Below are 13,569 nucleotides of genomic sequence, written 5' to 3'. Positions count from 1 at the left end.
GGAGGGAGGAAAGAAGGGAGGGAGGGAGGGAGGAAAAGAGGGAGGGAGGGAGCTGCAGCCTGCTGGTGGTCCATGATCTGCCACCTACCCATTCCTCCTTGACCATATCATCTACTTCTCACCCCTTTACTCACTCTGCTCCTGTCACACTTGCATCTTTGTTGTTCCTCAAAAATACCAGGAAAACTTTCACCTCAATATCTAGGTACTTTTTTCCCTCTGCCTGTAGTTTTTGCCCCATGGTATCTGCTGAGTTTAGTCCTTCACTTAAAAGCCATCTTCCCAATGAAGCCTTCCATGATTGCCCATTTTAAAAACTCATCCCCTTTCCCATGTCCCATCTGTCCCCCATGCTTCCTATCCCTCTGTTCTAGCTTTATTTTTAATGGCATGCATCTCCAATCTGATATGCTATAAATGTTACTAATTGCTTTAATGTCTATATTCATCTAAAAGAATGTAAGCCCCAGAAGAGAGAAGAATTTTGCCTTTTTCATTCACTGGTATATCTGCTTCCCATAGAAAAATGTCCATGGTAGGCAATCAATAAATGCTTATAGAACAAATTAGGGCATGCAGAAAGAGTTGAATAGGTCTCAAAAACCATCTTAGATATGAAGGGTCAAGGCAGCCTCAGCTGATATCTAGGATACATCCATATGCATCACCAACAAAGACTAAACTGGTTTCCATAGAATTTATTTAAAATATGATTCATAATGTATAATGGAAAGTAGGCACTTGTCAAAATGCATATGTGCTTACGGGTTTTTATGTAAGGGGTATTTACAAAGCATATTTATAAATCCATTAACATAGATCTAAATATATGTAGATATATAAAATAAGTAGAACTTTAAGAGAAATTTTACAAAGCACCATGGGCTATGGTAACTGCCCTAGATACATAAAACGAAGTATGCTGGGATAAGTCAAGTCATTCAATTATATACACCATAAGGTAGCTTAACAAGAAGTGGTAATGGTGAACAAAACTCTTTTCTACAGATGAAAGGCTGCATGGTTCAATTGTGAGTGAAATAGAGGAACAGAAATGCTTCCTGCGCAAGCTGACGGTTACATGGAACCCCCTGACATTATACATTGAGCTCCTCTGCTAATTACTGGTCTGAAGGGGACAAATAAAGATCCGCATTTTATTTCTCTTGCTGAACTTGCAATATAAGCACTTGTGAATTTTACATTAGGGTCAAGCTGGGAAGTTCCCAGCCAGTTATACCTGGAGTAGATAACAGTGCCACCTTCCATGTAAATGAGGTCAAGTATTCCTTTCTGCCTTGGGTGACCACCAGGGAGATTTCAGTGTAACAGATTCTAACAGGGAAGTTGGTATACAGGGAGAAAAGAGAAGGAAAACAGAACAAAACAAAACATTGATCCTGTTTAAAATAAAATTTTGTCTATGAATTCTAAAAGCACATATTTCAAAAAGATCTCAGAATTTTGTAATATCACTCATAAAAATTGTATGTCAGGCCCATTGATAACAATATCAACTATTCTCTTAACTTTCTGAACTAACAACTACTCATTGCAAGACCAATAAAGCTACACAGCAGGCAAGTACTTTAATGAAAGCGGCCCGGTTCTCCAGGGAGGGGAACCTGTGGTTCAAACACAAAAACTTTTGATCAAGTAAGCACTTTATTCTTGCCAATGAGAAATACCTTGAATGTGGAATCTGATCAAAAATGCTCTTGGGGAAGATAAGGCAAGAGGAGAGATGAGAGGGGAACAAAGGACTGTTGTGATGTAATATTGTAATATTTCAAAACAGGTTTTCTGGGAAGGAAAAATAATTTCCACATTTCTAATGCATGTAGGTATCCTTCTAACTTCCTGGAAAGTATTGTTCACTCCTTGGCAAAAACAGCAGCCTCATTGAAATTCAGAAAACCAATTAATTCATTTATGCATTTGACCGACAATTACTGAGTGCATTCTCTTTGTAAAAGAAAGAAATATAAGAACATTCACAGAGAATACAATCTCCATTATTACCAAGTTTCTCTTCTCTTTTATTTGTATTCTATTTACTATAACATTATACTAGATATATGACTGAACAAAAATAATCTCAGGGATAACATACATCGAGGTCTGACATGTGAAAATTTGGAAAGAGAAACAAATCAATGAAAGTCTTCTCCAGATAAAATAGTGAGTTGTTTGGGGAGTCATCAAGACCTAGTTTGAAATCCCAACCCCTTCACTTACTGGCTGTCTAGATGAATGGAAAATTCCCTGGGTCTCAGCTCCCTTATATGGAAAATGTTCTAGTTGTACCTACCCCCATGGTAGTTTTACTGATTAAATATGATGTTGGCAAGCACCCCTCCATAGTACATATTCAACAAATTATAGCTATTTGGCTTGTCTCTTGGAATCCTAAACTAACATAATGCCTTTCTTAATTCCTATGAGCACTTCTTGGCAAGACTCCAGAAACACTAAATCTTATTTTACCTCTTCAAAAGAAATTTTTTTACGCTTATCTTCTCTAAAAATATAAATCTCAGAATGTTCATGCTTCTGGATGGCCCAAATAAACACATGAAGAAGAAATTCCACTTTCAAGGAGCCCTTCCAATAAAATAACCAAGAAAATTCTTACCTAGTTTTGGCAAGGAATAGGGCACTTTAAAGTAGTCTTCATAAAATTCTATTAATCTCTTTGTTATATGGAGAGCATAGTCCCCGGATCCTCTTCTGATAGCATCAGGTCTTGCATATAATCGTACCTAATTAAAAATATATATAAAAGTTACTTTAGCCTTTTAGCGCTTGAGTTTTATCTTCCCTGCAAATACAAATCTACACAAATCACTTAGAATACTACAAAATTTAAACAGGATTCTTGTTCATACGCTACATCAAAGCACACTGGGGCTGAAAGGACCAAACTTAAACAATTGAAGTCATTGAAGTAACCAAGTAGAGCAAGTCACAATTTCCTCGCTTTACAAGATGACATTGAGAAGATTTACACACTTTGCATCAAAATAAGTATTCAACGTTATCACTTACATGTGCTTGCTAGAGATAGGAAGGTACAGTGGATTAGTATAATGGGACCCTGACTATGCTGAAAGTAGCCAGGATATGGTGGCTTGGCAGGAGAAAAAATTCATGGTTTGTTAAAGACAGGTTATATCAAGCTTCCGAAGTATTATCAGACTGAGAATATATATCTGTAATTTATGCTTCCTTTTTTTCTTTGGAATCAACTGTATTTATTCCCAATATGCAAAGCAAGGATAGAAAAGTTTTCATGTATACAAGCAATCACCATTCTGGAAGGCTGTCTGCAACTGCTCCTGGCTTCAAACTCAGCAGAGTAATTCATATTTCTAACACAATCCAGATACTTAATATTGATTTTTAAAGTAAGCATTGTATATTATCTAGTCCTTGGCCAAAAAAAAAAAAAAAGCCTAAAGAAAGTAACGTAAAACTGAATAAAACTAACAGTTGTATAGAAAAGGTTAAAATGAGATTAGTTTTCATAAAGCTTTCATAAAGCTATCTAGCATCTTTCTTTCCAAAGGCTAAATCTATTTTTCACAGATGTGGTCCCTAATCCTCATATCAATTCTATGAATAAGAAATATGTATTTTGTGGAGCAGTTAAGAGTACAGTGGCTTGGGAGATGGATTTTAGTCCTACTCTGCCACTAACCAAGGTGGGTGATATTGAACAAATTAGTTAATTTCTTTGGGTCTCAAATGTTCTCATTTATAAAATGAAAGTGTTGGCCACCAGCTGGCTGCTAAAGTGCTTTCAGTTCTAAAACACATTACTTCCAATCCCATTTTACAGATAAGGGAATTTGTGGTATTTTCAAATACCTAAAAAAAAGTGTTTACTCAGTATACAGAAGTGAATACTTACATTCAATAAAAAAAGAAAGTTGTACTCATTAAATATTTACATTCAGTTAAAAAACAAAAAAAGCTGTACATGTTATACATCATTTATTATGATTTATAATAAAAATTGATTATATGATTAACTATTATCTCTGCCTAAGGAGAGAGAACAGAAATGTGTGTAATTAAAAAGAGTATAAAGTCAAGGAAAACACATTCTGACTGTATGTTCAAAAGACTTGTAATGCACTAAGTTATTTACTAAATTCTATAACAATTATTTACTGAAATTGTGAAGCTACTTTCCTACCAACAACTAAATAAAACATCAAATTTAGTCTACAGTCACCAACAATTTGGGCTGGCAGTATTAAAAAACCAAAAACTATCAGGAAGACTACCTGCAACAGCAGAACTTGACACTCTTAAGAAGGCAGTGGTTAGGATCCCCTACCCCTGACAATAACTGTGAATAAATATGCAATATCTGAAGTAAAGTTCCTAGGAAGCAGACCTTTAAAAAAAGATGAATGTACAAGTGATTTAATAAAGAAGTGCTCTAAGGAGAAACTTACAGGAGAATGGGGGAAGCAAGAAGATGGAGTATAATAAACCAAGTAAGGGTGCAATTTCAGATGAAGTCCTGGACTCAGCCTGATCCACAGGAGCTCTGGAGTGTGAATTACACTGGTGAGTTCACACTGCCTTGGGGCAAGAGAACTAGACATCCATACTCTTGCACCTTGTCATTGGCTACTGGTTACCAAGGGGAAGACATAAAACCCCAGGCACTTCTGGTTCTTGAGCATCTTGATGATGCAGGTCTCACTGCCCAGAGATAGTCCTTTGGAGAAGATGTCCTGTGTGAGCTGTTAGGAGCAAAGCAGTGGGAGCTAGAAGATATGCATACCAAACGGGAAAAGGGCTCTAGTCTGTCTATGCACCAACAACATTCACAAGAGACAGTTTTCATTAATTGTGCATTCATTCATTCAACAAATATTTATTTGGCACCCACCTTGTATCAGGGCCTGGACTAAGCATATGTAATTTAGCAATGACAAAGGCATGCATTATTGAGATAAAAAGCAATGAAGATGTAATCACCATTCTCAAAGACCTTCTCATTTATTAAGTTACATTGTGACCACAGATAATGATACCTGCCATATGAATGGTAAAATATAAATGTAAAATGGATACTGGGGAAGAATGGATAGCTTTCAAAAGATTCTACATAAAGTATCTAGTAGATTCATGTTAAAACCATAACTGGAACTACTCTAAAATGATACAGCAAATGTCACTGGTTTTACTCAGGACGCTTCCCTGTTTTTGGCGGAAACACAGCCATTCCTATCAATCAATCTTACCAGTTAGTCAAGCTATCTGTACACCCAGACAAGAGAAACACAATTAAATTAATCTAGTTGTCAAGATTTGACAGAAATGATCCAATTTAAGCAAGAAGATAAAACATATACATGTTTAGCACAGTGTCTTCATTTGCTCATTCAAACCTTTATTGTGTACCTGCTGTGCACCAGACATTGTACTAGGGAATAGAAATAGAACAGTAAAATTCCTACCGTACAATGAATAAGACATTTATACTTACTGCTCTTAAGAGGTTCATAATATGTGGAAAAACAAACAAATAAATTAACAACAAAAATACAATGTGAGAAATACAACAATGTGCCCTCTCTTCCCTCCCATTACAAAGGATGAACTGACTAAGCTCCTATCCAAGGCTAAGCTCTTCACATTTAATCTCCTCTTGCCTTTTCAAAGGCATAATTCCCCAAATACCCCCCTTTATCTTCCACATCACCAATCTATGCTTTCTTGATCACAGTTCCTCCAGCTATGGTTTCCAGATAATGCTCCTTGAAAGAGTTTCCTGTATAGCCAAGGTGAACATGTCAGTTAACAGCCAAACCAAAACACATCTGAGAATACTTACAACCTGAGACTATCAGTGCAAGTAGGGCTTTCACCTATTTATACTCCCTTTTTCTAGTCTTCCTTGAACGCATTTCAACAAGGCTTTCGTTCCCACTACTCTACCAGAACTGTTCACATAAAGATCACTAATGGCCTCAAGATACCAAATCCAACAGTCAGTTCTCAGTCTTCAACATGCTTCAGCTGTCAGCAGCATTTGCACAGCTGATAGATCACTTCCTGTCCTTAAAGCATTTTATTCACTTCTCTTACTTTTCTATCTATCTCACTGCCACTCCTCAGTCTCCTGCCCAATTCCTCCTTCTACTCATCCTAATCACTGATAAACGTTGGAGGGTTCCCAAGTTTCAATACACAGATCTCTTCACTTTTCCATTACACTCAGTTCCTTGGTGATAACATCTAGTCTCATGGCAATAAATATCATGTAGATGCCAAAAGTGTATCCAGTTATTCCAGACTTCCAAATGCATTAATTCAACTGTCCACTTGACATTGACATTTCTACTTAGAGATCTAACAAGCATCTCAAACTTAACAGGTCTAAAACCAAACTCCTGTTATCACATACACACACACACACACACACACACACACACACACACCCCTTCTCCTTCTAAAATCTTTCCCACCTCAGTTAATGGTAATTCTATCCTTCTATCCAGCTGTCCACGCCCAACCCCTGTATGTTCATCATCCTTGTTTTCCCTCTTACTCTCACACTCCATGTTCAATTAGTCAGCATATCCTAAGCTCTACCTTTAAAAATGCATCCAGAATCCAACCAATTCTCACAACCCCACTACTACCACCCTGGTCCAAGCCTCCTCCATTTCTTGCCTGAATGACTGCTTTATTTTCCTACTGATGCCTCATCCCTTGCTCCCTTCAAGCTGTTATGTATACAGCAATCAAAACTTTCTTGTTAAAATGAGCATCAAATCATGCACTCTTCCACTTTTCCTCCTTCAGTGGCTTCTCCCCTCACAGTAGAAGTCCAGGGTTTTACATGGGCCCCAAATGTCCTATACTAATCTAGTCCCTTCTAGCTCTCCGGATTCATATTCTAGCACTTTGCTGCACACTAACTTCAATCCACCCATAACACTAGCTTCCTTGTCACTCCTCAAACATACCAGAGAGATTCTCGATCAAGGATTTGGAGTTTTCCCCTAGATAGCCCCATGGTTAGTTCCTCCATCTTCTTTAGATATTTGTCCAAATCCTACACTTTCTGAAAATCCTTCCCTCTGACCCCAGGACCGTCTATCTCCTTTTCTTGCTTTATTGTTTTCTGAAACACTTATCACCGTTTAGCAAAATATGTTTTATTTATTCATTTTGCTTCCTGCTACCATTTTTTCAGAATGTACCTTGTATGAGGGCAAAGATTTTTATCCACTAGCTCAGGCCACATGAAAGAGCCGGTTTTGTGAGTCGAAATATTTTGTTCAGTTTGCCTCTCAAATGCCTAGTACATACAATTTTGATGAATAAATGAGCAAATGAATGAGTTTCATAGGTATGTATAGGTCCTAAGGAAGTATGAAGTATGTAATAAGGACCCATCTCAGAGGAGGGAAGTTTCAGCTGAATCTTGAAAGATGAGCTGGACATAGGAAGCTACCAAGAGGAGGATGATATCCCAGACGATGGTAACAATATGTACTATGGCAACAGTTCTGACCAAATAGTAAATGACCTTAAAGGGATTACTGAATACTGGGGTGTTATTTTAAAATGTGTGGGAATTGGCCGGGTGCGTGGCTCACGTCTGTAGTCCCAGCAATTTGGGAGGCCGAGGCAGGTAGATCACTTGAGGTCAGGATTTCGAGACCAGACCGGCCAACACGGGGAAACCCTGTCTCTACTAAAAATATGAAAATTAGCTGGGTGTGGTGGTGCATGCCTGTAATCCCAGCTACCTGAAAGGCTGAGACAGAATAATTGCATGAACCCTGGAGGCAGAGGTGGCAGTGAGCCAAGATCATGCCATTGCATTCCAGCCTTGGTGACAGAGCAAGACTCCATCTCAAAAAATAATAATAATAATGAATTTTTAAAAAGTGTGGGAATTCATAGGAGGATATTAAGCCAGAACATGATAAAATTAGTTTCATATTTCAGAAAAACCACAGCAACCTATACTAGGTGAACTGAGGTATAGAAAGCTGCCTGTTAAAACTGCAGGCAGAAAGACTAATTAGAAAAGTGAGGAGATATATAGTGATAGGTGACACTGGAGAGGCAAAGAGAGGCTACAAAACATATTACACAAGTGTCTGTAAACCGAATTGCAAAATATGAATTTAATATCGTCAGCACAAGCAAGTCACTTAAAGATTTTAAGCCATAAAATGACATGATCGGAATCAGGTTTTAGCAGTCTATATTAGCTGCAGTGAAGATGATGGATTAGGAGGAAACAGAAACAAATAAAAGGACATGAGTTAGATTATTGTAGAAGTCCGGGTGAAAGATAACAGTGGTTTGGACTGGAGAGATGGCAGTAGGGATGCAGATAAATAGATGGATTTATTCAATCAGTCCTAACACTCTGTTGAACATGTCCTTTAGTTACCAAGTAAAGCCAATTGTAGTCGCATTTTTACTTAAAAACAATCATTCACCTTATCTATACTCCAGTATCTCACTCCAGTGACCTGCTGGAACACATGAGACCCAGTTGAACAAGTGGGAGAAAAGTACAAAATATTTTGCAGACTGAGTAATTACTGTATGGTTAATCAAGTGAATTTTGTAGAATAATTCACTTTATACTGTGAAAAAATCACAGTTGTTTTCTTCTTTTAGACTAAGTAGGTCCCACTTAATCATAACACGGAGAGTAAATCTTCATAAACATAGCTATTACTCAAAAGTAATAAAATATAATTTTATTACACCTGCTTATTTGCAGCATTTTCTGACATTCCATGATAAGAGCCCAGCTCTGAAACTGTAAATAGCTTACTAGGTTTTATCTCTTCCTCTGCAGAGCTTTTTCCAATAACCAATATGAACCAAACTCTATGAACATTTAGTCCAGTGGAAAGGACATTACACTAGGAAATGCATGCAGGGACTGGAGGGTCAACTTCCCATAACTACTGTGCAGTTGTGAGAGTCATTAACTTCTCTGGGTCTCAGCTCAAAGTTCCTTCCAGGGGCTATAGTTTATCATTATCTATTTATTATATTATGTATGAGAGGTTGGTGTGTCATACAAACATGTCAAAATTCTTCTCATCTAGTCTGCATTTATTTTGAAGAGAAAATAATGAAAAGGGTTTTTTTTTTTTTCCTGACACAGTTTTACTCCTTTACATTTTTTTATTTCCTTTGAAAACACAAACCAGCTGCTCAGTTACCTTTCCCCATCCTTTACTCCTGTGTATTCTTCTTTGCTTTCCTGATTGGCCATGAACTTGGTACTGATTGAACAGAAATCACTGTAGTAGTAACCAATACAAAACAGAAGCTGGCTGTGGAAAAATACACTTATGACATCACCCTGGTGGTACTACATCATAGTAATGAGCTAAGGTGGAGGACTACAAATTTTTGATCACTTAGAACAAACTGGGAGCTCCTATTGGTGTTTCTATGGGATCTAGCAGCCTTTACTCTGTAATTTCATGAATTTGCTATAAATATGTTTATTTCATCTCTTTACAGAATTTTAAGTATTTTTATCATTGAAAGGAAAAACATACTAAAGGCAGATATCGTCAATCCCATTGGTCATCTCACTTTCCCACAAGTCAAAGATGGCAATAAAGTTTCAGCTATCCTGACAATGTGGGTGGCTGCCTAGAGGACATGTTGGGAAGAATCCTGAGACCATATCTGGACTTGGCAGAAAAAAGTGCTGTAATCCGTGAAATGCCGGCTGTGCACACAAGGGTAGGAAACACAGCGCTGGTGCCAGATACTCAACACTATTAGGGTAGAATATTCTTTAGGAAAAGTGTCAAAATGGAAGAGAACTTCAGATAGATTTGAATTAATTATATCTCATAGTTGTGCAATTTAGAAAAAGAACATCAAAGACTGTTTAAGGATTTCATCAATGGGATTTTTCAGTTAATTTATTTATTCAGTTAATAGTTAATAAGGGTCTATTAAGGGTCAGGTCACTAGTCACATGCTGAGTGTTCAAAGGTAAGCAAAAGACAAAAGCTCCCTTCTTTCAAGAAGCTTGTAGTCCACTGGGGGAGACACAATAACATGGTCCTATAATTTAGAATAACAAAGTGGATCTAATTTACATGCGCTCTTCAGAAAAGTTCTACCTAAAGAGATGGTGACTCAGAGGAACAAGGTCAGAGTCCCATGAAAGTAAAGATGAGCAATTATTCAAATTATTACATATAAAGTTCTACCTTTCATTGTACTAAAATTTTCGAAAGAAAGGTAAAAATACATCTATAATCACAATATGATGCAAAATCATAAAAAAGACACATTCAGTTGTCAGAATTATTATGAAATCTACAAAATAAATTTAGAGACTTTCTTCTAATAATTTAATGTACCTTAAGTTTATCATCATAAACTACCTGGAGTTAGCAATAAATTCTGATTTTGTTGGTTAAGAATTTGAAGAGATTTTCTAGTCATCGATTCGCTTTCAAGGAAATGAAACTAAATCTCTCTGTCTAAAGCCTTTCTTCTAGACTGTATTAATTATCTGTTGTTTAAAAATGACTTGTGGTAGTTGTTATATAATTATGTGAAACAGTGTATAGTTATACCACACAGCCAAGAAAAAGAAAAAAACATTTACAACAGTAGTGCACCTGTTAAAGACTTAAATAACATTTTCTCTAATTTGACATTTGTAATTTGGTACTTTAAGTTAAATAAACCTTCTGACTTGCCAGAGTTATTCTCTGAGAAAATTTTACGCTGCAAGAGTACATTAGAAACTTTGGAAGACATAGTAATTATTTCATAGCTTTAAAATACCACTATAACAATACATTTACTTTTCCTTTTGCCCGTAACTGAAAAACTAGTCCCCCTCTTTAATAATTCAACACAACAATGCACTGAATTGCAGCCAGTAAAGCTGAATTAATTCACCTATGTGAATATAATTTGATTTGGGGGTTCTTCCTACAAATCAGGAAAACAGAACAAGCCAGGGAAAAAGGAGCAGGTTGACATGAAGAGGAAAGGATGTTGTAAACAAGAAACTAAAAGCCCAGGAGTATTAGTCTTATTTAAAATTCAGAAGATAACATTCTTTTTCCTAAGCAAAAGGGAAATAAATACACATGAAAATCTAACAGAAACAGGGAACTAACGCCCAGATTCACATTCAAGAGCCAATAAACATAAAGAAGAGACTGGAAGGAGGAAGGGGAAGGCACTGGCCCGGGAGTGGCAGGTGGCAGAGGTCAGAGAGCCTTGACCTCTCATATGAAGACTGGACATGTGGCGCTGAGGAGTTGAAAGCCACTGCCGAGTTTGAGGCCGAGTGACATGATTGAAAACGACAAAGACAGAATTATTTAGGCAACAGAACTTAAGACGCATTGAGACAAGAAGACCAGTGAGTAGAAAAGCATAATATTACAGGTGAAGAATTTGTTCTGTGGTTTTTATGGCAAGAACAGCCAGTAATAGGCACTCTCCATTACCAGAGTCAAAGAACTCATTCTGAGAAGGAGGAGAATTTACAATTGGTGATGGATGGGGAGTAAAACCTCAGTGCTAAGAAGGAGGCACATGATGATATGAAAACCACAACTACCTCAAAACCTAACAAAAACACATTGCAGAAAGAAATCTCAGAGCCTCTCAGTGAATCTCACCAAGAATCTGCACCACAGATACATATAATAGATATTTTGAGAACAATTACTTAGACTTCTTTACTGAGGTCAAAAATCAGCCTTATGCTAAATTTCACACCATAGCAAATACCATTACAAGGTAAATCCGAGTATTGTCATTGATAAAGTTGCCCTAACGGCCTGTCCCTGCTTGTACTTTCCCCCTTCCCTCTTCATAGAATTTTACTAAAAAATCACTAAAAATCCTGAAACAGGTTTGCTACATCCTATAGGGATTTTTGGGCCCTGTCGCCCTTATTTTGTAGGTTTATAGGCTCCTTATACTTAAAGTGTGTTTGACTCATCTTTCTACAGGACGTTAAGTTTCCTAACCATTGGGTCTGTCTTTTCACTCCTTACCGTGTCTAATATGATGCCTTGCACCCAATGGGGACTGACAATATGTTTCTGAGTCCCATAAAATGGCAATAAACTTTGAAGGTCCTTGTCCACTCTAGCAGTAAAATGCTGCTATAATAGATTGATTACATCTTCCAACTGCATTTTGCTTCAGGCAAGGAAATTAGCAGTGTGGCATACTGTACAGTCTCTTCTTGTAAATCATTTCACATTTATTTACTAAGCTGTTGAATTTACAAGTTGAAGTTACTTACAGGGACTTCTAGGAACAGGAAGGACTTTGCTATATTCATGCTGATATTGTCACATTTTTCTAAACATGTATGTGGTAGGCTGAGTGATGGCCCCCAAAGATAGCTACATCTTAATGTTACCTTCTACAGCAAAAAGAACTTTGCAGGTGTGATTAAATTAAGAGATTACTGGGTTACTGGAGATTATCCTGGATTATCCAAGTAGATCCTAAGTGTGATCACAAACGTCATTATAAGAAGGAGGTAGAAAGAGTTTGTTGGACCACCAAAGAGGAGAAGGCAATAGGATGACAGGAGCAGAGAGAAATGTGAAGAAATATGAAGATGCAAAGATGGAGAAAGGAGCCACAAGCCAGGGAAGGCAATGGATGCAGCATTAGAAGCTGGAAAGGCAGGGAACCAGGTCACCCTGCAGAGCCTCCACAGGGACCAGTCCTGCGCAGTCCTTGGTTTAGCGCTGTAAAACTCATTTTGGATTTCTAATCTCCAGAAGAGTAAGACAATAAATTTGTGTTGTGTTAAGCCACTGAATTTGCAAAAATTTTTTACGGTTGCAATAGGAAGCTAATATATTACACCTTCTTATCTTCTTGCCAGTTAACTCACTGCTTTGGATTAGATTTTCAACTTCCTGTGGGAGCACAGTGTGTGTTCTTTTTGTGCTTTTCTCTTTATTGTTGGTATAATTCTTCACAGCTGTCAAACTGCTAACTTTGGCACACCTGTATTACTCGCCTATATTATTACCAAGCTTGCAATACATTGATGCATGTAAGTGGTACACAGAAGAAAATGAAATAATTTTAAAAAGTTAAACTCATCTACAGTTATTTTTCTCCAAGTATTGTCCCACAATGTTTGCATCAGAATCACCAAAGGTTATTGTCTGAAATTCAGATTCCTGGGCCTAACCACACCAGAAGTTCTGAATCATCTCTCCCAGGCAGGGCCCTGCATTTAACACACTTACAGTTGAATCACATGTATTCTAAAGTTGAAGAACCACTGGACTAGAATCACCTGAAAAAGCTTTTGTTCATTTAGCCCCACAACCAGCAAATCTCAAAGCTTGAAAGAAATATTTAGCAAAAGCCTAACACACAGGAAAAATATGTATCATGTTTCCTTAAATCTGTTTCAACATCAGAGTCTTCAACGAAGATACATTGAACATGGTTGTTATTATTTTTAACTGTAACAACTAATCTTTCTCCTGCACAATAAGCAATAACAGATAAGTCAGATCCAACATT

General features: G+C 37.2%; 1 protein-coding gene across 1 annotated transcript in view; it reads right to left on the bottom strand.

The window, feature by feature from the left end:
- The window catches only part of TRHDE (thyrotropin-releasing hormone degrading enzyme), a 455,449-nt gene that overhangs the window by 331,763 nt on the left and 110,117 nt on the right, over positions 1-13,569 (bottom strand). Inside the window, exon 4 of the mRNA XM_011972836.1 lies at positions 2,636-2,762. Within this exon, the coding sequence (XP_011828226.1) occupies positions 2,636-2,762 (127 nt within the window). The remainder of the gene's footprint in view (positions 1-2,635; positions 2,763-13,569) is intronic.

This window comes from Mandrillus leucophaeus, unplaced genomic scaffold (assembly GCF_000951045.1).
Source record: "Mandrillus leucophaeus isolate KB7577 unplaced genomic scaffold, Mleu.le_1.0 Scaffold1305, whole genome shotgun sequence".
NCBI lineage: Eukaryota > Metazoa > Chordata > Mammalia > Primates > Cercopithecidae > Mandrillus > Mandrillus leucophaeus.
Note: the sequence above shows the minus strand (reverse complement) of the source record. Positions and strands in the feature narration are given on the sequence as shown.